Genomic DNA, 25,407 nt, shown 5'->3' on the forward strand with positions numbered 1-25,407 from the left:
CTCCAAACCACCGTGAAAAACTGAAATAAAATGTATCACATTCTAACATCAGCAAATGTCACGTAAATTAGCCTCTTGTGGCCAAAGCCATTTCTGGACCAATCCATGATATTATAAATTAACTCAGAATTATGTCTTAACACTTTTAACACAAAACTAATCAAATGAGATTTAAACACCCATACCGTGTGCGCCCTCCAAGCAGACAGTTAGGGGTAGCTAAATGTTTTTGTTCTCACACACATCCTTCTTCGTGCACATCTAGCTACAAAAGAACGAAATTCATATTTGCCCTGCTATAAGTTAAGTGCATCACATGACTATTTAACTCAATTCACTTCTTCACCAGTAGGGGTCCTTACCATGTGATCCCAAAATTCCACATCAGCAAATAACTAGAATCAGTTCGTGAACGAACTGCGAGAGTGTGCTTGCTCTGTTGCGGCCATCAAGCACAAGCAACTGCAGTGGCCGAGTTCGCATATGTTGTGGAGGGGCCTCACAGACTGATATCTGAGAACAAAATCTGTATAGTACTGTGTTTTCTGTGTTCAGTACAACGTTGAATGCAGCTTGTAGGATGAATCTGCCAGCCTTCCAGTGTAACCATTTGCAGTGACACTGAATACACCTTTTTGTTTTCAACCAATATATTTTAGCAAGCAACCAAGCTCAACCATTATATTTTGGCTCCACTGACGTTTAGACATATGAGGGTATCTTTGTTGTTCTGTTTTTGTTTGTTTGTTTGCTTGTTTATTGTGAAAGGGTCTAGTGTGTTACATTTAGCTTGGAGAAGTCTTAAAATAGGCTCCAAGTGACATTATCTCTTATGGGGTGAAATTATTCCTCCAAAGGTCGTGTTAATCAATGAGTCTAGATTTTGAAAAAAAAAAATTCAGCTCCATCCATCCACTGTAAGACAAAAAATGTACAAATGGAAGGCATTCAACATGACCGCATCTCAGCGTAGAAGCGGACGCCCATCACCTAATGCGGGCTTGTTATCTTTGCATTATACGACATCTGGAAACACTGAATCTTTTTTGTATTTTGTCCAATTGTCATTTGTCTGCAAATAAATGCTCTAAATGACGATATATATTTTTTAAATTTGGTAGACATGTTGTCAGTAGTTTATAGAATAAAACAATAATGTAACTTGTACTCAAACACTTACCAATACATAATAAAACCAGAGAAACTGATAATTTTTAAGTGGTCTCTCAATTTTTTCCGCACCTGTATATGTACGTGTGCGTGTGTGTGTGTGTGTGTGTGTGTGTGTGTGTGTGTGTGTGTGTGGACTATTTGCTATGCAGCAAATTGCGTTTGCTTCCTTTTTTATGAACTGAACACTGGGCTGCAATCACATGGTAAGTGATGACTGTCTAACTACCAATTATGCCACAATTGGCTTGATGGGCTTGAGGGGGGCTTTAACCCTTCCAAAACGAAGGGGCCCCGTGGGGCACTTGGTGGTATTTTTATTAATAGAATTAAAAATCTCCGCAAGTTTTTGTCCTACAAACATAAAACTAACACCCACAGCAACCTTGAACCTGTTTCTTTTTAAATATATACAGTTTGAAACTAAAGTTTAAATAATCACTTTGTAAGGAGAGTATAACTTATCCTTTGCACATTTCAGCATCTGAGTGAGGTTTTGACCCTCCCATTAGCAAATTACAACTATTCATATGATAAGGGGATGGTAATTCAGTGATCACCATTGGTTCATGATGTGTAAAGAAAACCTGAAGGGGGTAGAGGGCCACAAAGACATTCCAGGGCCATTACGTGCTGGCCATTGTCTTTTGACCAAGGTGTCCCAGAATGTTCACACCTCTCTCATCAATATGCATAGTGGTCTAAGTGAAGAAAAGTGTCACTTTCTATATTACTTATAATAAGTATAGAAACCACACACACTTTTTGAATGCTAAACTCACCTTTTTGGAGCAAACACCTTTGTTTACAAGGTTCAGAGTAAAAAAGAAAACTTCCAAAATATTTACAATGTGTTTTTGTACAAAGTTTGAGCACCTCTAAAACTAGATTTCATTTTAGTGTCTTTATATTTCATTCATAAATGCCACTTTTGCCTCATGGGTTTTAGTTAGATAAAATATACAAAAATATCAGGCATGGCAAACTACCTAACAGAGTCAAAAAAAGCCCTTGGGGTTGGAAGTGTTAATTTGGGATGCCTTCTATGAAGGGGGTAAACTGAGCTGACAAGCAGGGTGTGACAAACGCAACATGACAAACTACTGAGGAGTGCAGTGCCTGGACTGGTTGTGGGTTTATCTATTCAAAGCTGCCAGTCAAAGGGAAGTTCTTTCTTTCATAGGACTTTCTTTCAGAGGCCCCTTGCTCTGTCAAGAGCATTGAGACAATTGTATTATTTTGGCGCTATATACAATTGCATTAAACTGAATTGAATTTTGAGGACAGTGAACCCCAACGCTTAATGAAAACATGCTAGTCTGAATGGCTGTTGTGTGTGTTGTGTTCCTCTGTAGGCGAGACACCCTTGGGGGTAGGAGCTGCATGTCACGACACCGACATCAGAGTGCCACTGCTCCTCCTGGTGGACAGAACTGCAAAGAACAACTTCTGAGGTTGAACGCATCAACGCGAGTGCCTGCTATACTGGCTAGTAGAGACTTCATGCCTCGCCTAAGTGTCTTAATCAGTTGAGTTCACTGTAGAATTGCCTCAGCCTTGGATTTGGGGACAGAAAGATCAGTACAGATTTACTTGTTTCTTACTACAGGCTGTTGGGGAAGTTAAGGACTGTTGGGACTGCTAGGGGTTCATGTCAATACCTACAGGCTGTTGGGGGAGGACTTGGGACTGTTAGGGGTGCATGTTACAGTAATACATACTTTTGCTGTTGAATCTATCTTGGTGGGATTTATGGATTTATTTAGTGGGTTTCTTTATACAACGGCTCCGTGCCTAGAGTCCTGTGTTTCTTTGGGTAAATACAAATAGCAATAACCATCTCTCATTCGGCATATCTGTGGCCTGGAAAGATCTTGTTCCTGTGACATAGAGGGTGGGGGTGACTACCTGTCTTGACAGAGAAAGCATTAGGGTAATCTCACAGATTGAATTGCTTGTGCAGTGAGAATCAGTCTTAGGAAAAGGCGAATCATGTCTCAACCACCACAAAGGAACCATAGTCGTTTCTGATGCAGGCTTATACAGCAATATTACCTGTGAACTTTTCTGTGAACCTGCGTAAATACAAAATGCCAAAAGTGAAAAAAAGGAAGGGTACATTGCTGAAAGGTACCTGTTACGGCAGGAACCTAAGCCCTCCAATTCATGTTTTGAGGACATATTTATTTAAAGGTCAGTGGGGGAGAGGGGGTTTCCTCTGAACATGTACCTGCAAGGTATAACCATGGTATTTGCCCTTTAAATGATAGACGACGCTCAAGGGAGAAGTTGATCTTTTAAAGTTTCCCCTTGCCTGAGATCACTTAACTACATGGAATTTAACCCACTGGCTATGTGAGCAGACCCCCACTTAGAAAAGCCTGCTGAATCCTCTCAGTGTGTGTGAACACAAGATGTGAGTGAATCCTGTGCTATTCATGTCAATGAGAGTTATCTAATATCTAATTCATGCAGAGAGCCACTGAGGACCTTGCTGGATGTGTGTGCCTCGTTCAGATGGCTCAAGGGTTTTCATCAGGACACCTGAATCAGCCGCAGGCTCTCAGTGCTGTCACACACAGATCCACTAAGACTGATATGTTGTATTCTTCACACTAACATCATTTTGAAATTGATGCACAAGGGGGCTGGGCAGGCGCAGGGGAGGGGGAGTCAGGTGGGAGGCCAGGTGGGAGGGGGAGTCGGGTTACAGGAGTCGAAGCACCTGTGTGCCGAGGATAAAAAGCCCCTCGCAGTGTCGTCTCAACACTCACCCGTCAGAGCCAGAGTACCCTTCCAGCCTCTTCGTCATGGCAACACTCTTCGCCAGCCGTTCCTCCTTCGGTGGAGGTGGATTCTCCGCAGGCTCCTCCCGGCTCTCCATGTCGGCAGGGGGCGGTGGACGGACGATGAGGGCCGGCAGCGTGTACGGTGGTGCCGGCGGTTCCGGGGTGCGCATCTCCAGGGCCTCCAGTCTGGGTGGCGCAGCTGGATTCAGCGGGGGGTTCGGAGGTGGTGCCGGGTTCAGCGGGGGGTTCGGCGGCGGAGCGGGGTCTGGGGGCTTCAGCATGTCTGCAGCTGTGGAGGGAGGCGTCATTGGCAATGAGAAGTTCACCATGCAGAACCTCAACGACCGTCTGGCTGCCTACCTGGTCAAGGTGCAGACCCTGGAGAAGGCCAACGCAGACCTGGAGCTGAAGATCAGAATGTTTCTGGAAAGCAGGACATCCCCTTCTGCCCACAACTACGACAGCTTCATGGCCTCCATTAGCGACCTCTCGGCCCAGGTGAGCCCCTCAAAGAAGCCTCCATTTACAGCAGAAAGATAGCACTGAGTAATCTGCACAGTGACTCCCATGGCAGTGTCTCATGGCTGACATGGACAGAGTTCACACTGTGCTTTGCTCTCATGCTAAACTTGAGGGTTTTTTTTGAACCACTAAGTGTCGTTTCCTTTGCAATAGCAGTTCCTTAAGTGTTAATTATGTATTTGTTTGTGTGTTTCCTGATGTGTTCAGATCCAGGGTTTCCTTCAGCTGAAGGCTTCTGTGCACCTGGCCATGGACAACGCCAGTGTCGCCATGGACGACTTCAGAGTCAAGTAGGTTTGCGCCCGAGAATATAAAAATCATGTTGCTAGGTTAACTTAAAAAGACAGAAATCCTGTTTCTACGCTGACTTCAAAAGATAGAAATCCTGTTTCTAGGCTTAGGCCTCCTCCAAAAGATAGAAATCCTTTAGCTAGGTTTACTCCGAAAGTTTCAAGATAGATGTGACCATTTTGGCGTGGAGATTGTTTTTAATAGTCTGTGCATGGCAGCAGCATACAAAGATATTTGTAATCTGTCAACTATTATTGTTATCCACTGTATCCAAATGTGAATAGAATTAGTTTGTTGATTATCCCATCAATTGCCATCTCTGTAGGTATGAGACAGAGTTGACCATGCGGCAGTCAGTTGAGGCAGACATCGCCGGGCTGAAGAGAGTGCTGGATGAGCTGAACTACTCTAGGACCGACATCGATATGCAGATGACCGGCCTGCAAGAAGAGCTTATCTATCTCAAGAAGAACCACGAGGAGGTGAGAATTGCCAACAGGAAAGAAACTAATACACAGGAATTAAGTTATCTGAAAAAGGGCCACGAGGAAGGAATTCATTTTTCCTTTTACTGAAGAGGGCCACGAGGAAGTCTGGATGCCCGAGCCCAACCTGCTCTGAGGCCTCAGGGCACAAACAAGACTGGCTTTCTGTCTTAGCATGCTGTGCAGAATAGGGGGCAGTGACAGATTAGATATAGTCTCCATGCCTCTCTGAAATGTATCCTCCCCGGGCATAGGTGTAGGTCTCACATTCACTTACTTACACATTGACTTACAGTACATGCACTGGCAGAAGTGGCTTCAGTTGAGCCTTGGTACAGTCTTGAAAGCAGTGACGTAACTAGTGCACATCCTTGTGAGTTTCTTTGTGTGATGCTGTCTGTCTCACAGTAGCACGGTGTTAATCCTGGTCGTAAAGAAAGATTCATCCCATTTTAAATAAAAGAAAAGTCTGTTTTAGGAACGGTTGTCCCTGCGTGCCGGGATGACCGGCCAGGTCAACGTAGAGGTGGACGCTGCACCTCAGGCTGACCTCACCAAGATCATGGCAGATATCCGTGAACACTACGAGGCAGTCTCATCCAAGAGCCAGAGGGACCTTGAGTCTTGGTTCCAGGCTAAGGTAGATGACACACACATAAACGCACCCACATACACATATACACATACACCCCATGACACATCAGGCAAGCACAGACTGTTACAGATATAATGTCTTGCCAGATCAGATCTTGCTGTTCTTGCTTGCCAGATCATATTAGCAAAGAAAACTATGCATTCATGTACCTCCGTTCATGCAATTTAATTCAATATTCAATCAGTGTGACGGTTTGGTGTCACAGCAAATTACACAAGTAATCTTTCTGTATTTAACCTGCATCAGAAACGACTGTGATTTCCATGCTGTGGTTGAGACATGATCCGCCTATCCCTAAGACTGGTTATCACTGCACAAGCAATTAAATCTGTGCGAATGGCCCAATGCTTTCTTTGTCAAGCCAGGTAGTCACCCTCTATGTCACAGAAACCAGATCTTCCGGGGCCACAGATAAGCCGAATCAGAGATGGTTATAGCTAAGAAATACGTATCTGCCAATACAATAGAATTGTCTCAAGGGCAGGCGCTTCAAGGTACTCTACTCCAATGGTGACCTGTTTTTTGATAATGTGTAATAACCGAGTTAAAGTCCTTTCTTACATACTCTGTTCTCTTTTGGCTGTTGTTTTGCAGTCAGAGGTTGTGAACAAGGAGGTTGTTACGAGCACAGAGACCCTTCAGACCAGCAGGTCCGAGATCAACACTGTGAAGAGCTCAGTTCAGTCCCTGGAAATCGAACTTCAGTCTCTGATGAGCATGGTGAGACTACCCATCAGCTCAGAAACACAGAACCATTGCACACAGTCACATGTCAACTCTGATACATGTTGTCTCGTTGGAGGTGGCAAGTCAGGCCATGCAGTAAATCAGAAACAATTTCAAAGAAATCCTACTTCGCCCCACCACTGCGAGCCTTGAATTTCCACCTTCACTCCTGTTTTAATCAACGTAGTTCATGACATTGTTGTTGCTGGCCACTTGCTTGACTTTCTTCTGCCATGGAAACACTACACTGGTATACTCACATATACCTGTGATACACCAGTTAAAGGCATCCAGTGCAACTTTCGAGGCTTCAAAATAAACATTCAATTTCTAGTCTTTTTTACACATAGTAAGTTTCAATAACTCCATACCATTACATATCGACATTCAAGGAGCAAAGATGAGACGTCGTTGTGTGGTGAGAACTGATAGAAAATCGATAACAACAACAATCGCCGCCATTTTCTTTGTTTTTTGTAACCTACAATAAATAAAGCAGGATTCCAGTCAATGGAAAAATGCCCTCTCCCCACCGGCCATTGTTGTTGTTTACAATTTTCTATCAGTTCTCACCACACAACGACGTCTCATCTTTGCTGCTTGAATGTCGATATGTAATGGTATGGAGTTATTGAAACTTACTACGTGTAAAAAAGACTAGAAATTGAATGTTTATTTTTCATTGAACGTTTATATAAAGTTGCACTAGGTGCCTTTAACACCAGTTAAAAAAAAGAAGCAAAATGTATACCTAAATACCAACTTTCCTCCCAAATCACTACAGAAAGCATCGCTGGAGGGCACGTTGTCAGAGACGCAGTCACGCTACTATGGCATGCTCTCAGGCTACCAGATGCAGGTAGGCAGCCTGGAAGGTCAGCTGGTTCATCTCCGCGGGGACCTGGAACGCCAGGGACAAGAGTACTCCGTGCTCCTGGACATGAAGACCAGACTGGAGATGGAGATCGCAGAGTACAGAAGACTCATGGATGGAGGGGCAGTTGCAAGTGCAAGTGCAGGGTATGCTAATCATTTATCACCAATCGGTGAATTCACCAGTAACTCCACAACATGAATTAATAGAATCTGAGGGAAAAATGAAAGAAACATATAGAATTGGGAAAAACAAAATAAAGATCTGGGATGATTTTTGTCAGAAAAAGGTCTGTATAAACTGTGAAGTGACACCATGTCAGCATTGCACAGGTGGGAGACTAAATTTGAGTTGTCTTCTCTTTACAGCGGCATGTCAAGCTCATCCTCCTCCACCTCCACCACCACTAAGGTCATCACAGTCGTGGAGGAGGTGGTCGGCGGGGTGGTGATGTCATCTTCCTCTAGCTCATCAACTCAAGCCATCCTAAACTAAACCATCAACACAAAGCACACCTGACAGCTGTCTGCTCTGGGACCGATCTGGCCCGCCTTTGGTGCGGGTCCCACGGGTCCAAACCCAAAGAGAACCTGATCATCTCCAGAGCCAGCCTCTGTCACGAGCAGAAGCCCCTGCTTAATGGGAGAATCCACCTCCGTTTTTTAAAGTCCTGTACAATGTGAGCCTTCAGTGTGTGAGACATTAAAAAAAGGACATGAATAGCACTGTAAACGTGTGTGTAATTCTTTCAAACTCATGCACAGATACGATACACAGGTGCAAACCTACCATCACTTACAGAAAATAGGAAATGATATCTACACTGGATTCAAATGCAAAGTTGTAAGCACCTACAGGATAAAAGGCTACAAAACATGGCTGCACAGACCAACTAAAGTCCATGGCACTATGTATGAATGACAACTATGTATGAATGAATAGAACACAATCTTAGGTTTTTGCTCAATGATTGACCTTGATGACCAATATTTTTAAGTGTTAAGACATGCCAGCTGGTTTAAGCAATGTACCCATGAGCTATTGCAATGCCACATTGAATCATCTACAATCTTGCCCATACTGTATTATGGATTCAGAGGATCCATATTTGATTTCGGGCCTTATCCACCCTAATCGCAGGTTGTCATGGTGACGCACTGGCCTGAAAATGGCAGGAGACTCTATTGCTTTCATACATTAAGAACAAGAATTAGTATGCGAGACAATAGAGTAGAATTGAATAGAATAGAATGAATGTGTATATTTAGTCTATAATTCAATAGTTCAATGAGTGCGCAATTCTAAAATTCATATAGACATAAAGATAAAGCATAAATGAGAAATTCATAGAAACACAATAGCAAAAGATTAGACGCCCATTTGGTAAGAAATCTTAAAGACCAATCAAACACACAGTGGTGAGTAGAAGTTCCATCTTTATTCATGGCTGATGGTGGTTTTCTGGACCATGGAATCGTCCTCAGAGCAATCTCATGTATAGTTTGCCAAAACACATACTTTATAGACACTCAGTTGCATTCTGTTAGCTACTCGATACCCATATGAGTCTGAGCAAAAAACAATCATTCCATGGAATAGTTTGACTTGGGTTGCGCTTCACAAAAAAAGTCCTATAAGGGCCATTCTACCGAATTCGTGTAATATGCAGTCCCTCAACAATTAAAAACTATTTACAAAACAATTAGGTATTTAGGCATAGATATTTACTAAGAAAATGTTATGGTCTATATAAACCCAATGCATTAAATGAGATACTGATAAGCTAAATATATACAAAATCATCATTTATAGGGTACTTTCTATTGGGAAGTAGCTGTCCCCAACCCTGACATCTAAATTTCAATGCCTTTAAATAACACTTTCCAATTTTTTTTTGATTTTTTCAATGATTTAATTTCAAAGATCTTTAGTCCATTGGCTGAGCCTGTGTTTTAGCCACGACCCTGCATTTTTGACCATGCAGTGACACTGCATCCCTGTCCCTCATGGTTGAATGGTAAGTAGCTAAATCCCATAGTTTTTATATAAATGTAGTCCTGATATGTTCTCCATGTTACTTATTAAAGAGGGGAACTGTACACCAAAATGTATGTTGCATTTATAAAAACTCAGGTACAAAAAGGAAGAGCATATATTTCCAAACATACACACAGATCTTGACTAACACATTAATTTGTTAACCACAAAAATGATCTATAGTCTTCAGTATATAGCCATCAACAAAACAGTAGGTAACAGAGTGGTTATAGGGTCCTCTCTGGTGGTGATGCTATGTTTATGTCCCACTAATGTATTCACATGATGAGGACATGTAACCTTCCTACATCCATATTGTGAAATCTAATAATAAGCTTGGTCTAAGCAACGCTTCACACATTGGGAATGTTACACAAAACTCTTCCATAATACTGATCATGTGACAAGTGCCTTGCGCCATACATTAATTGTTATAAATTGACTGCATTCATTTATACTCTGGACCATGCTGAAACGGATTATATGGAACAATGTACATTTTGTTGTGTGTATTATATATATATATATATATATATATATATACAGCTCTAAAAATAGACCACCTCAAAATTATCAGTTTCTCTGGTTTTACTATTTATTGGTATGTGTTTGAGTAAAATGAACAACTGACAACATTTCTACAAAATTTCAAATACAAGTGTTGTCATTTAAAGCATTTATTTGCAGAAAAATGACAACTGGTCGAAATAACAAAATAATGTGTTCCCCGGTAGTCGGGATTTCCTTGGCGGTAGGAGCTGCATGTCACGACACCAACATCGCAGTGCCACTGCTCCTCCTGGTGGACGGAACTGCAAAGAACCACTTCTACACTTAGGCGAGGCATCAAGTCTCTACTAGCCAGTATGGCAGGCACTCGCGTTGACGCGTTCAACCACAGAAGTGGTTCTTTGCCGTTACGTGCACCAGGAGGAGCAGTGGCACTCTGATGTCGGTTTCATGACACGCAGCGCCTACCCTCAAAAGATTCCGGACTACAGAGGAACACAACACACACAACAGCCACTCAGTATTGTTTGGTGTAACATTCCCAATGTTTGTAGCGTTGCTTAGACCGAGCTTATTATTAGATTTCACAATATGGATGTAGGAAGGTTACATGCATACTTATCATGTTAAAACATTAGTGGGACATAGACATAGCATGGCCATCAGAGAGGTCCCTGTAACCACTCTGTTACTTACTGTTTTATTGGTGGCAATAGACTTAAGACTATAGATCTTTCTTTTTTTTTTGGTTTACAAATGAATGTGCTTTATCAAGATACATTTTCTTTTTACTGTGTGTTAGTTTGGGAAGATATCTTCCTTTTTGTCCCTGAGTTTTTATAAATACAACCTTCATTTTGGTGTACAGTTCCCCTCTCTAATAAGAAACATGGAGAACATGGAGGACTATGGGGATTTCCCTGAGGCAGATCTGCGCCAGAAATGGTTGCTGACCAATGTTCCCTCTAATTTTTTTCAGCACTGAGCAAATATTTTTTATTCTGAGCGCACATTTCAGCACTGTGAGCAATTCGTAAACCACGCGACCTGCCGAAAATGCCCACGAGCCTGCGTTAGCAATAGGTTTTCAAAGAGATGACAGCAAATGCATCAATATATCTACAAGGTTGATATTTATTCAATATCCTTTATAATGGCTGGACTTTGGAACATTTTATTGATGGTGTTTTACCAGTCTGGGCCTCGTTTCCCGAACGCGCACTTAGCCTAAAAAGCACTTGAAATCGCTCGTAAGAGGATTCCTACGTTGCAAACGGGTTTCCCAACGCCACACTTAGCTTAAGTGTATCTTTCATTGAGAGGAATTCTACGTGTGGTCAGGACCAGTAGTAACTTCACACTTAGCGATGTAATCCACCAGGGGCGTCGTTCGACCGTCGTTCGGAAGAAACGGGAATTTAAAAAAAAAACATGGCTACTTGAAGCGAGGAATATTTTACATGAATAAAGCTATCTACACAACTTTTTATATGTTTATAATGACTCGGTTTGATCGGAAATGTGCTACGCGACCAATGCAGAGTATTTAGGTCTTGACTGAAGCTTTCAAACAGTAGTTTGATGGCACATTTAGCGCTTATGCCACCACTCCATTGGCTTATATGGTAGCTTCTAGCTAGATGGTTGTATATTATGTAGAAGAAATCCAAACGATGTTTCTGTGTATAGCACATCATGAGAATGTCATTGTTTCACCTGCCTATTCCCATCAAAATAGAAATAAAGAATATTGAGTATTTGAAAATAAAGATTAGGCTATACAAAACTAGTGCATTGCCCGTAGGAATTATGCATTCTGTAGTGTTAGCAGACGTAGGGCTGTTGGGTAGTGTAATGGCAAGACATATTTGCACTCCACATAGGTACAGGTTACACTGAAGTATTATTGTGATGCATGTTTCCTTTTCATTAAGAAATGTGTTAATGGTAGCCTTTTTGGAGAGTTACCAACAAATAAAGTTTGAGATTATGTAGTGGATGCAGTTGAATATACTGTAGATGTCAACGTTGCTGTCTAAACTATAAACTAAATGTCATAAAGAAAGACATTATTTAAAATGAAGTTATGGTTGAAATAGGATCACTTCTTTATTGTAAGGGTAAGTGTAGGGCAAGAATGGTCATGCAGTTGGACTCAAATGTAGGTTAATTTTATTGAATGTATGTAGCCTACTGTACTGTATGACTTTGATGATGCTAGCTTTGACAGCCCACTCTCAGACAGATCGTAATAAATGTCCTTACAATGGGAACACAGTTTAAATAGGCTTCTCTGCTGGAGATGGCGTTACTATCCCCGCCCCGAATTTAGTGCACATTGCACGTTCGATGCACGCATAGGCTAGCTAATTTCACAGCAATTAACGTAAACAGGTTAACCTGACGTAAACAGCTCCTAAGAGCTACTTAAGAACTCGTGCACGTTGCGCTCGTGCACCTGACTTTAAGTTGATGGTTGGGAAACGCACGTAAATACAAAGTGCTACTTAGTGTACGATGTCGCGAAAATCCACGTAGGCCGTTAAGATACATCGTTATCGGGAAACGAGGCCCAGTTTAGTTGAACTTAAAGGATCTTTGGTTGAAAATAAATAAGGTTTAGGGAGGTTATGACTGGTTCACTGGTTATGAATGATACTGATATTTTTATATATATATTTTACAAATAAAAGTATCCAAGGTGTTTAGTCATTTCTCAGCAGGTAAAACATTTAAGTGGAACTTCATTTAAAGAAAAATGCTAATGCAGTGCTTTACAAGAAATATATAAATTATGGTGTATTTTTCATAGCCTTTATAAATAATTTAATAACCAGAGTGGTTTGTAACAAACTAGGCTACAAAACAAGTCATTTGAATTTCATTGAGGGAGGTAGGCCTATCTGGCTGTGACTCATCTTGTCTGCAGGCCTATGGAAGACACATCTTTCTGACTAAACATATGTCAAATTGTTGTTGCAGTAATCAAGATCACTTAGATCTATAAGACCTAATAAGTCTAATTGAAAATATTGGAAATGTCTTCCTCAAATCTTCTCTCGCCTCACGATTTTGTCTTAGATATTTATTAGACTGAAACCGCGTTCACAGTCGGCGCTAGATGCTTGGAATGTGCCACAAATGTCAAGAAGTTGTACCAGATGTCTGGACAAAGCTAATTTTTCAGCGACCAATATCAGAAAATGACTTAAGCAGCCCGCTTTTCCTTTTTTCATTAACCATGAACTTGAATTCGTTGTATTGTTGACAAATGCGTCCCGGGACCGCTTCGAACCTTTTCGCCAGATTGGTCACGTCATTCAGACCATGATCAAATTCAATAACTGCACGACCCAACGTATCCGGCTCAAAGGCAGCCAACTCAGCTAATTTTCAGGGAAGCGGGCATCCAAGTGCTCACAAATTTTACGGACAAACAGAATAATGTCACTTGTGTTTACTGCATGTTTTCCCACCAGCGAACTCTCTTTTCGCGTTTGCCTCCGAGCAGAATTTGCAGATCACGCCACTCCTTTCTTCATATGTAAATATGTCTGAAAGTTGTATCCTACCTCAGTTTGGACTATTTCATCTATCCACTCATGTTTAAACGTTAGGCAGACCTTTTTCTGCGGCACTTGCTCTGCCTTTCTTTTCGCCATGGTAGCCTATAACTGCTGAGCAGAGCCCGCCAAGAGAGCTAAAGGATACTTTGTATGTAAACATTGTAACGCACATCCGGCTTGGTTGTCAGACATCTCAGTATTTTAAATGTTTATTACCTAGCTAGCCTACATCTACTTTGATGCTCAGATTTTTAACCCCTAAAAAAATATATTTGTGCCGTCTGAAAAATGTGCGTGGTCCGAAAAATCTATTGCGCGGCCACTTCGACTGGCCTGCGCGATTGCGCGCGCGCGCAGCTTAGAGGGAACATTGTTGCTGACACAAATAATTGACACCACAGGATATAAAGAAGGACAATGACAGAGGACTGGAGCATAAGACATAAAGTGTTTTAGGACATGTTTCGTTAAGTGCTAACCAAGTCAGAACTTTCCATGGAATAGATGGTTTCTGCTTAGAAAAGGTTTGTTAAACTGTGCGTACGACTTAAATGGGTATTGAGTAGCTAACATAATGCAACTGAGTGTCTATAAAAAATGAGTTTTGGCCACCTATATGCATGAGTTTGCTCTGAGGACGATTCCCTGGTCCAGTATGCCACCATCGGCCATGAATATAGATGGAACCTCTACTCACCGGTGTTCTTTGACTGGTCTCTAAGAATTTTTACCACATGGGCGTCTATTTTCTGCTGTTGTGTTTCTCTGATTCACTCATATATGCTTTATCTATACATCTATAGGAATTATAGAATTGTCCACACTTCTGAACTATTGAATTGTAGACTAAATATACACATTGATTCTATTCTATTCAATTCTACTCTATTGTCTCGCATACTAATTGAGGTTCTGAATGTACGGAAGCGGTAGAGTCTCCTGCCATTTTTAGGCCAGTGCGTCACCATGACAACCTGAAGTGGGGTGGATTAAACCCCAAATCAGATATGGATCCTCTGAATCCATACAGTAGTATAGTATTATATGGGTGAGATTGTAGATGATTAAATCTGGCATTTCAAGAGTTCATGGGTACATTGCTTAATGTGCTTGGATATAGCACTCTGTGAGCAGCCAGCTTCTTTAGCAATGACCTTTTGTGTCTTACCCTCCTTGTGCAGGGTGTTAAAGATCGTGTTCTGGACAACTGTCAAGTCAGCAGTCTTCCCCATGATTGTGTAGCCTACTGAACTAGACTGAGAGACCATTTAAAGGCTCAGGAAGCCTTTGCCAGTGTTTTGAGTTAATTAGATGATTAGAGTGTGACACCATGAGTCTTCAATATTTAACTTTTTCACAATATTCTAATTTTCTGAGATACTGAATTTTGGGTTTTCATTAGCTGTCAGTTATAATAATCAAAATTAAAAGAAATAAACACTTGAAATAGATCAGTCTGTGTGTAAATAATCTATATAATAAATGAGTTTCACTTTTTGAATAGAATTACTGAAATAAATCAACTTTTTGATGATATTTTACTTTATTGAGATGCACCTGTATTGTGTTAATTAGAGAAACAAATATTTTGCACAATTTATTTGCAAACTCGTTAGTTTTATTATCAATATATGTTCGTCGCCCAGTTTTTCCAGGTTTTCCAATGCGCCCTCGAGCCAGCGAGACAAGATGCCGTCATTTAATTAGCTGAAGTGGCAGAGTCAGAAACACTTCGTGAATCACGACTTGCTGAAAGAGAGCTGGCAGGTTTACACGGACAGACTACTTGTGAACTTTGCTGTGTCGCCGATCCCTTACAACTTTTCCTGTCAATCAAATCAGGGCTGTTTCCCAGTGACTCTAAAATGCCATCAAAACAAAACCACGTTGTTCAGACTTAAGTCATTGTTACGCTCTGCTCTGTAATTACAAAATGCCAAATGACTCTCTTGATGAGGTCATCTCAGGTAACATCTCTTGATGCATGGAGAGAGCAGCATCACAAACCCAAGTTTGAATTGATAATAGATTGGGAGCAGCATCACCAGGGGCGGAGATCCCATTTAGGGGGGACAATACATGGTAACATTTCAGAGAGTAATTCCGGATAAATACCGAATTCTCTTATCACATTTACAAACAGAAATTCTAAGTGATTTTTGAATGATCTAAACGGCATTAAATATCTACTCACAGGCAAATAATGTCCAAAGTTAAAGAGAACTTGATGCTCAAAATAAGTTCTATAACAGCTCAAAGACGCTTCGACAGGGATTAGAACTAGTAACTTTCTTATTACCATCCGAGCACTCTACCCCTTGTAGCCTACCAAAGCCTGTCACCACATGTAGTTAACACCAGCATTATTGATGGACCGCAGAAAAAAATTATATCAATTTACCTTCAGTTAATTTAACTAATCTGGAGAGGCACTGAGATGAAGACCTACGATTATTTACTAGCATTAACCTGCCCCTGACAGGACACTGTCCTAACTGTCTAGCTAGCTATCATAACGGTGTTAAAAATTGGCATGCGTGTGTTTTCGGCAAACGTACACGTTGTCATGTCAATCCATTATTAAACGTATTCTTTACATGTTCTTACTGCGTTCGAGAATGAGGTAAATCTCTTTACATATCTTTTATCATGGCGGGAGTGACAGGGGAGAGTGGAGCGAACAATGTCACAACATGACTGTGTACTGGGCAGATTGAATGAAACACGGAGTTGTCCGTAGACCCGCCCGTTGGAAACAGCATGTGAACCAAACCACATGAATAGGGGGATCATGATTTTTCAACACTTAAAAAGCACATTGTTTTATAATACGATATATACGTTTATAATAAGCATCGCTTGTGTCGTCCCCCCTGTCCCCCCTGTCCCCCACGGGATCTCCGCCAATGAGCATCACAAACCAGTGAGTGAAGTCAAAGAAAAGGAAGGGTATATTGCTGAAGGGTACGTGTTAAGGCAGGAACCTAAGCCCTCCTATTCAAGCCGGAAAGTCTGCACACCAATTTCATCTTCTCCACGATTTATTACGTTAAAGACATACTCTACATAATGATGAAGTGAAAACAGGTTTTTAGACATTTGTGCTAATTAAAAGAAAACCTAAATGTAATATATCATATGTACACAAGTGTGCAAGCCCTTTGATATGACACCCAAAAGTAAGCTGAGGTGCATTTTGTTCCTCCTGATATTGCTTGAGATGTTTTTACAACTTAATTGGAGTCCACCTGTGATAAATTCAATTGATTGGACATGATTGAGGATTACCAACAGCTGCCTTAATAAGGCCCCACAGTTGACAGTGCATGTCAGAACAAACTCCAAGCCATGGGGTCAAAGGAATTATCTGCAGACCTCAGAAACAGGAAGAATAAAAGAAGTTTGGAAACACCAAGAATCTTTCTAAACCTGGCCGCCTGGACAAACTGAGCAATCAAGGAGGACGGGGGCGTGAGCAAGAACCCGAGGGTCAATCTGACAGATCGCCAGTGTATCCATTTGGAGATGGGAGAACCTTTCAGAAGATCAACTATCCAGGCAGCACTCCACCAATCAGGCCTTTATTTTAGAGTGGCCAGACGGAAGAAGCCCCTCCTTACTAAAAGGCACATCACAGTCCGTTTGGAGTTTGCCAAATGGCACCAAGAGGACTCTCAAACCAGGAGAAACAAGATTCTCTGGTCTGATGAAACCAAAATGTAACTTTTTGGCCTGAAGACCAAGCGTCATTTCTGGAGAAAACCAGACACCGCTCATCAACTGTCTAATACCATTCCTACAGTGAAGCATTGCGGTGGCAGCATCATGATGTGGGGATGTTTTTCTGCAGCGGGAACGGGCCGACTAGTCCTGATAGAGGGAAAGATGAATGCAGCTAAGGACACCTTTTCTTACCTGCTCCGGAGCGCTCTGGACCTCAGACTGGGCTGAAGGGCTACCCTCCAACATGACAACGACCCGAAACACACAGCCAAGAGAACAAAGGAGTGGCTTCGGAGAAACACTGTGCATGTCCTTGAGTGGCCCAGCCAGAGCTAAGATCTGAATCCAATTGAACATCTGTGGGAAGAGCTGAAAAGGGCTGGGTACCGACGCTCCCCATCCAACCTGAGGGAGTTTGCAATGGTATGCCAAGAGGGATGAGTAAAAATGCAAATAAACAAGTGTGCTGCTTGAAGCGTCTTTCCCAACACGCCTTGAAGCGGGAATCACTGCCAAAAGTGCAGAAACCAAGTATAAGGCTAAGTGTACAGTGTGTATATGCAACCTCTAAATAACGTTTTTTCTTTAAAGTTTAAAGAAGTGTGCAGACCATCCTGCTTGGACCGTATTTATTTGAAGGTCAGTGGGAGAGAGAATAGATGCTCTGAACATTCAGCTCTCAGTCCTGTCATGCAGATCCACTAAGATTTACATGTTGTATTTGTCACCCTTTCATCATTCGTCACATCCTCACATGAATTGCAGTCATTGTGTGTGTGCCAGTGGACGTGCTGAAACTTATATCACACCCAGCGTTGAGAGATGCCCCATGGCGATATCCCTCATATAATTTGGGACCTGATGCACATGTGGGCTGGCCAGGGGCTGAAGAGGGGGAGTCAGGTGGGAAGCCAGGTCGGAGGGGGATAACCTATTTTTGTCATTAAGATAAAGATAAAACCTTTGATTGAAATCCTTACATGAGTGGCAGTCATTGTGTGCTTGCCAGTGGACGTGCTGAAACTTATATCAGGGCCAGCGTCGCGACATGCCTCATGGCGATATCCCTCGCATCATTTGGAACCTGACTGAAATGTGGGCTGGCCAGGCGCGGGGGAGGGTGGAGGGTGGAGGGGGTTACCGGAGCTGAAGCGTCTGTGTGCGGAGGATAAAAGGCCCTCACAGTGCCGTCTCAACACTCACTTCTCTCCCGTCAGAGCCAGAGTACCCATCCAGCCTCTTCGTCATGGCGACACTCTTCGCAGGCCGTTCCTCCTTCGGTGGAGGTGGATTCTCCGCAGGCTCCTCCCGAGTCTCCATGTCGGCAGGGGGCGGTGGCCGCATGATGAGGGCAGGCAGCGTGTACGGTGGTGCCGGCGGTTCCGGGGTGCGCATCTCCAGCGCCTCCAGTCTGGGTGGCGCAGCTGGATTCGGCGGGGGGTTCGGAGGTGGTGCCAGGTTTGGAGGTGGTGCCGGGTTTGGAGGTGGTGCCGGGTTTGGAGGTGGTGCCGGCGGTTCCGGGAAGCCCATGGAATGTATGTTGCCGCTTCCAACGAATTTAGGTGCTGGGTTCAGCGGGGGGTACGGTGGCGGAGCGGCAGAGGGAGGCGTCATTGGCAATGAGAAGTTCACTATGCAGAACCTCAATGAACGTCTGGCTGCCTACCTGGCCAAGGTGCAGGTCCTGGAGAAGGCCAACGCAGAGCTTGAGCTGAAGATCAGACAGTTTCTGCCCTCATCCCCTTCTGGCCACGACTACAGCAGCTTCATGGTCTCCATTAGCGACCTCCAGGCCCAGGTGAGCTCCTCAAATTAGCCTCCATCTGCAGCAGAGACACACTGTGCTTTCCTCTCATGCTAAACTTGTGATTTTGAAACAAAGAAGGGTTGTTTCTCTTGCAATAGCAAGCAATAAGTACATTATGCATTTGTATATGTGTTTCCTGATGTGTTCAGATCCAGGGTGCCATTCAGCTGAAGGGTTCTGTGCACCTGGCCATTGACAACGCCAGCCTCGCCATGGACGACTTCAGGGTCAAGTAGGTTTGCGCACAAGAACATATAAATCCTGTTGTTTAGTTTACTCCAAAAGACCATAAAAAAACAGTTTCTAGGTTTACTCCAAAAGATACAATTCAATTTCAATTCAATTGTATTCATATAGCGCCATAACAATACAATTGTCTCTAGGCGCTTGATGGAAATAGATAGATGTGACCATCTTATTTGATATTGAATTAAAATTGAATGCGTGTAAAATATTACATTAAAATTATTCAGCCTGATTTGTGTACCCTATGCAATCAAATTTTGTGTGTGTGTGTGTGTGTGTAAAATACCTAACTCTCCACTGTTCTACTCTGGATGTTCTCTATAAAACACATTTGTTTATGTGGAATGCATTTCAACCAGTATAATGAGCTAACTTTTTGGGTATTTATCGTACATGTTTTGTTTGTTGATTATCCCATCAATTGCCATCTCTGTAAGGTATGAAACAGAGTTGGCCATGCGGCAGTCAGTGGAGGCAGACATCGCTGGGCTGAAGAGAGTGCTGGATGAGCTGAACTACTCTAGGACCGACATCGCCATGCAGATCACCGGCCTGCAAGAAGAGCTTATCTATCTCAAGAAGAACCACGAGGAGGTGAGAACTGCAAACAGGAACAAAACTAATACACAGGAATTAAGTTATCTGAAAAAGGGCCACGAGGAAGTCTGGATGCCCGAGCCCAACCTGCTCTGAGGCCTCAGGGCACAAACAAGACTGGCTTTCTGTCTTAGCATGCTGTGCAGAGCTGGTGGCAGTGACAGATTAGACATAGTTCCCAAGCCACTCTGTAATGCACCCTCCACGGGCATAGGTGTAGATCTGTCATTCACTTACTCACTGACTAACAGTTCATGCACTGACAGAAGTGGCTTCAGTTGAGCCTTGGTAAAGTCTTGAAAGGAGTGACGCAACTACGGCAAATAGTTGTGAGTTTCTTTGTGTGACACTGTCTGTCTCACAGTAGCACGTTGTTAATCCTAGGAGTAAAGAAAGCTACATCCCATTTTTAATAAAACTAATTCTGTTTTAGGAGCTGTTGTCCCTGCGTGCCGGGATGACCGGCCAGGTCAACGTAGAGGTGGACGCTGCACCTCAGGAGGACCTCACCAAGATCATGGCAGATATCCGTCAACACTACGAGGCAGTCTCATCCAAAAACCAGAAGGAACTTGAGTCTTGGTTCCAGGCTAAGGTAGATGACGTACACATATACACATATACCCCATGAGTGCATACACACTCACACTCACACTCACACTCACACTCACACTCACACTCACACTCACACTCACACTCACACTCACACTCACACTCACACTCACACTCACACTCACACTCACACTCACACTCACACTCACACTCACACTCACACTCACACTCACACCAGGAAAGCACAGTCAGTTACAGATGACATTTCTTGCCAGATCAGATCTTGCTTTATCAGCCTCGAGAACTATGCATTCATGACCCTCCACTCAATTCAATTCAATTCAATATTATGTATGTATATAGTGACAAAACAATACATTTTTTCAGGGCGCTTCGAGGTACTCTACTCCAATGGTGTCTTGCTTTGTAATATGTAAAGTCCTTTCTCACATACTGTGTTCTCTTTTTGCTGCTGTTTTGCAGGCAGAGGTCGTGAACAAGGAGGTTGTAACGAGCACAGAGACCCTTCAGACCAGCAGGTCTGAGATCAACACTGTGAAGAGCTCAGTTCAGTCCCTGGAAATCGAACTTCAGTCTCTGATGAGCATGGTGAGACTACCCATCAGCTCCGAAACACAGAACCATGGCACACAGTCACATGTCAACTCTGTTCATTTTACACCCTGGATGTTGTGCTCGTCTAGTGACCTTTGTTTGGCTCTGCCGTCTGTGGAGGTACGGTAATCCAGACTATTCTCATTTGTAGTTCAACGTTGGTGGAACAAACTGCCTAGCACTACCAGAGCAGGGGAGTCCCTCCCTACCCAGCTCTTAAGAGAGCACCTCCCTCCCTTCCTAACTAGCACTTCATCTAGTGCTTACACTTCTTTTTCTTTTCAATTTCGGTTTTCTATTTCTTATGTAAAGTAGTATTTATTGTTACACCAGGTTTCTATTGCTCGTAGCTTGACTGTTCTCTCTCTTGAACGATGCTTTGGACAAAAGCGTCTGCTAAATGACAAAATGTAAATGTGAAAAATTCTAATGTTACATGTTGTCTCATTGAAGGTGGCAAGTCAGGCCATGCAGTAATTCAGTAACTATTTCAAGGAAATCCTACTGTGTCCCACCACTGCGAGCCTTGAACTTCCACCTTCACTCCTGTTTTAATCAATGTAGTTCATGCCATTGTTGTTGCTGGCCAATTGCTTGAATTTCTTTGCAATGGAAACACTACACTGGTATAATCACATCGTATACCTGTTATCACCAGTTTAAAAAAAAGAAGCAAAATTTCTTACTCTAATACCAACTCTCCTCATTCCCAAATCCCTACAGAAAGCATCGCTGGAGGCCACATTGCACGAGACGCAGTCACGCTACTCCGGCATGCTCTCAGGCTACCAGATGCAGGTAGGCAGCCTGGAAGGTCAGCTGATGCAGCTCCGCGGGGACCTGGAACGCCAGGGACAAGAGTACTCCATGCTCCTGAACATCAAGACCAGACTGGAGATGGAGATCGGAGAGTACAGAAGACTCATGGACGGAGGGGCAGTTGCAAGTGCAAGTGCAGGGTATGCTAATCATTTAGTAGCTTTTTGCAAATTAACCAGTAACTCAGCAACAGGAATGAATAAAATCTGAGGGGAAAATGAAAAACATATAGAATTGGGAAAAACAAAATAAAGATCTGGGATGATTTTTGTCAGAAAAGGTCTGTATAAACTGTGAGGTGACACCATGTCAGCATTGCACAGATGAGAGACTCAATGTGAATTGTCTTCTCTTTTTCCCTTACAGTGGCATGTCAACCTCATCTTCCTCCTCCACCACCACCACCACCACCACTAAGGTCATCACAGTCGTGGAGGAGGTGGTCGACGGGATGGTGGAGTCATCTTCCTCTAGCTCATCAACTCAAGCCATCCTAAACTAAACCATCAACACAAAGCACACCTGACAGCTGTCTGCTCTGGGACAGATCTGGCCCGCTATTGGTGAGGGTCCCACAGGTCCAAACCCAAAGAGAACCTGATCATCTCCAGAGCCAGCCTCTGTCACGAGCAGAAGTCCCTGTTTAATTGGAGAATCCACCTCCGTTTCATTAAGTCCTGTACAATGAGCCTCTCAGTGTTTGAGCCAATAAAAAATATGAATAGCACTGTAAACGTGTGTGTAATTCTTTCAAACTCATGCACAGATACGATACACAGATGCAAACGTGCTCAGATATCTACACTGGATTCAAGTGCAAAGTTGTAAGTGCCTACAGGATAAAAGGCTACAAAACATGGCTGCACCGACCAACTAAAGTCTGAGCACCTCTGAAACAAGGTTTTTCCAAGGGTATGTTTACATTTGATTTAAATAAAAACTTTTTCTACCACATTCCTTTTACTTACATGACATTATTGCTGAGGTCTTTTAGAATATAATCAGATATTCCATTTGTGCACCAATGTTTTAAGTTAAGGGAAATGTACAAAAACATCAAGGCATGTCAGACAACTTAGAAAAGTCTCAGTTGCAATCTGTGTACCCATAAAAGTTATACACACAGTATAACAAACATTTTCTAAGCAGAAACTATCTATTCCATGGAATATGGGGTACCATTCGTTCGAAGGATATCACTGGCAGATTGTTGCAGGACATTACAAGCACTGACAAGGCATGCATGCGTTGGCTATCATGCAAGTATTTTTATCATCATGCAAATGCCATGTGCGTATAATACTATTCTGAATTAAAGTTAATGCTTGTGAAATGAATGCATTTATATGTTTATTATTGTGTTCAATTCATTGGGATGTGCACGTGGGCTATAAGCCTAGTGGTTCACGTATCACGTTGCTCTGCTCACAATTTCGGAACAGTGGGCTGTCGGAATAATGGGCTTTCGGAACATGGCCATGGAACCCAGAGAGGTCCCTATAGCCACTCTGTTACCTTCGGTGTTATTGGTGGCAATAGACTTAAGACTGTAGATCATTTTTGTGGTTAACAAGTGAATGTGCTTAGTCAAGATAAGTTTTCTTTTCACTGTGTGTATGTTTAAAAAGATATGCTCTTCCTTTTTGTCCCTGCGTTTTTTTAAATGCAACATTCATTTTGGTGTACAGTTCCCCTCTCTAATAAGTAACATGGAGAGCATATCAGGACTATGGGGATTTCCCTGAGGCAGATCTGCGCCAGCATGTGACATACCTTACCCATATATCTGCAAAAATGGTTGCTGACACAAATAATTGACACCACAGGATATAAAGAAGGACAATGACAGAGGACTGGAGCATGAGACATAAAGGGCCCTATCTTGCCGATCAGAAACGCAAGTAGGACGGCGCCAAGCGCAAGTAGCTGTGTGGGCGGCTCTATGGCGCAGTTGCTATTTTAACGGCGGAAAAAACACACTTGCGTCCAGCGCAAGTGTCAAAAGGGTTGGTCCAAAGGAGGTTACTCAGCCATAGGTGTGGTTTGGGCGTAATATGCAATAAACCAATCGGAGCGTCATTTCACATTCCCTTTAAGAGCGAGAAGCGCATAGTCCATAGCGGCTTGTTATTTTGATGGCGGAATTACCTGGTGGAAGACCGGAGAAGTAAACAGCCGAGGAGACCGACGTGAGATTTACACCAATATTTTGGCGAGCCATATATAATTACAAGATAAATAAAGTATTTACCACTTGAGGAAATCATTGTGAAATCCATATCCAAGATATTTTAAAAATAAGCATACATGTAGCCTACACATTGACCCAAATGATTCAGGTTAATTGAAGCTGCGTGACATTTGATTTATTGTATGGCTTTGTAAAAAGCCGGGAGATAGATATATATGAGGATGCGAGAAACCCTCCAAAAGTAAGCAAAGTCAAGCAAGCATGTCAAGATATTGCCGTGATTGTTTCTGCAACGGGGCACCCGAAAACGTTGCCGAAAACGCTATAATGACGTCCGGAGACGTGGGACATCCAAGCTGGAAGGTAACACACGTTCTCGTGCCTTCACGGGAGGTGGATCTGCCTCGACCCAGGATCTGACGGCAGCAGAGGACATCGCCACGTCTACCCTCACGCCTGAAAGCGTGCAGGGATTTGGGGGCATGGAAATCGGCACCCAAGCCAGTGCACCAGCTGACCAAACCCAAGGTACATAAATAAAGTCCACAAACACAGAGATGAGTTTACAAGATTTATAATAATACTGGCATTAAATAAATGCAACAAAGCCATACAATAAATCAAATGTCACGCAGCTTCAATTAACCTGAATCATTTGGGTCAATTGTGTACGCTAGATGTATGCCTAGTTTTTAAATGTCTTGGATACGGATATCAAAATGATTTCCTCATGTGGTAAATACTTTATTTTCCTTGTAATTATATATGGCTTGCCAAACAATTGGTGTAAATCTCTCGTGAAGACGACAGAAGTAAAGTGTAGCCTACAGGTCCTATACTGTGCGGGCAAGCACATGCGCCCTTAAAATAGCGTTCTGAATACGCGTTACAGACTTTAGACATTGCGCCTCACATTAGACCAGCTTTTTTTTGGTCAATGGCGCACGGCGCACGGCGTTGTTTTGAAACTGCAAAATACCACTTGCGCCAGAGAAACGCCTTCTCTGTTCCGCCCCCGCCCATGTCGACGCAAGTTCATTTCGAAGCGCGCCTCTGGAGGGAAAATCGCGCTGTGCGCCGGGTGCAAGATAGGAATGATACATGCGTCGGTGACAATGTCAATTGCGCTGGGTGCAAGATAGGGCCCAAAGTGTTTTAGGAAATGTTTTGTGAAGCGCAAACCAAGTCAGAACTTTCCATGGAATATATAGTTTCTGCTTAGAAAATGTTTG

The 25,407-nt window shown here is 42.8% G+C and overlaps 2 protein-coding genes across 2 annotated transcripts; both read left to right on the plus strand.

Moving 5' to 3' along the window:
• Positions 1-4,052: 4,052 nt before the first annotated feature.
• LOC308379186 (keratin, type I cytoskeletal 50 kDa-like) lies at positions 4,053-8,007 on the plus strand (the record flags this gene model as incomplete). The annotated part of the gene is made up of 7 exons (XM_080856244.1): positions 4,053-4,457; positions 4,689-4,771; positions 5,098-5,254; positions 5,736-5,897; positions 6,507-6,632; positions 7,423-7,658; positions 7,881-8,007. The coding sequence occupies 7 exons, from the start codon at positions 4,053-4,055 to the stop codon at positions 8,005-8,007; spliced, it is 1,296 nt and encodes a 431-aa protein (XP_080712370.1).
• A 10,586-nt stretch (positions 8,008-18,593) lies between these two features.
• Positions 18,594-22,669, plus strand: LOC308379358 (keratin, type I cytoskeletal 13-like). Its single transcript, XM_080856454.1, has 7 exons — positions 18,594-19,146; positions 19,305-19,387; positions 19,839-19,995; positions 20,432-20,593; positions 21,034-21,159; positions 21,889-22,124; positions 22,351-22,669. The coding sequence occupies exons 1-7, from the start codon at positions 18,595-18,597 to the stop codon at positions 22,484-22,486; spliced, it is 1,452 nt and encodes a 483-aa protein (XP_080712580.1). The 5' UTR covers position 18,594; the 3' UTR covers positions 22,487-22,669.
• The last annotated feature ends 2,738 nt before the right edge of the window (positions 22,670-25,407 follow it).

The sequence above is a fragment of the Sprattus sprattus genome (assembly GCF_963457725.1).
Source record: "Sprattus sprattus genome assembly, chromosome: 18".
Classification (NCBI taxonomy): Eukaryota; Metazoa; Chordata; class Actinopteri; order Clupeiformes; family Clupeidae; genus Sprattus; species Sprattus sprattus.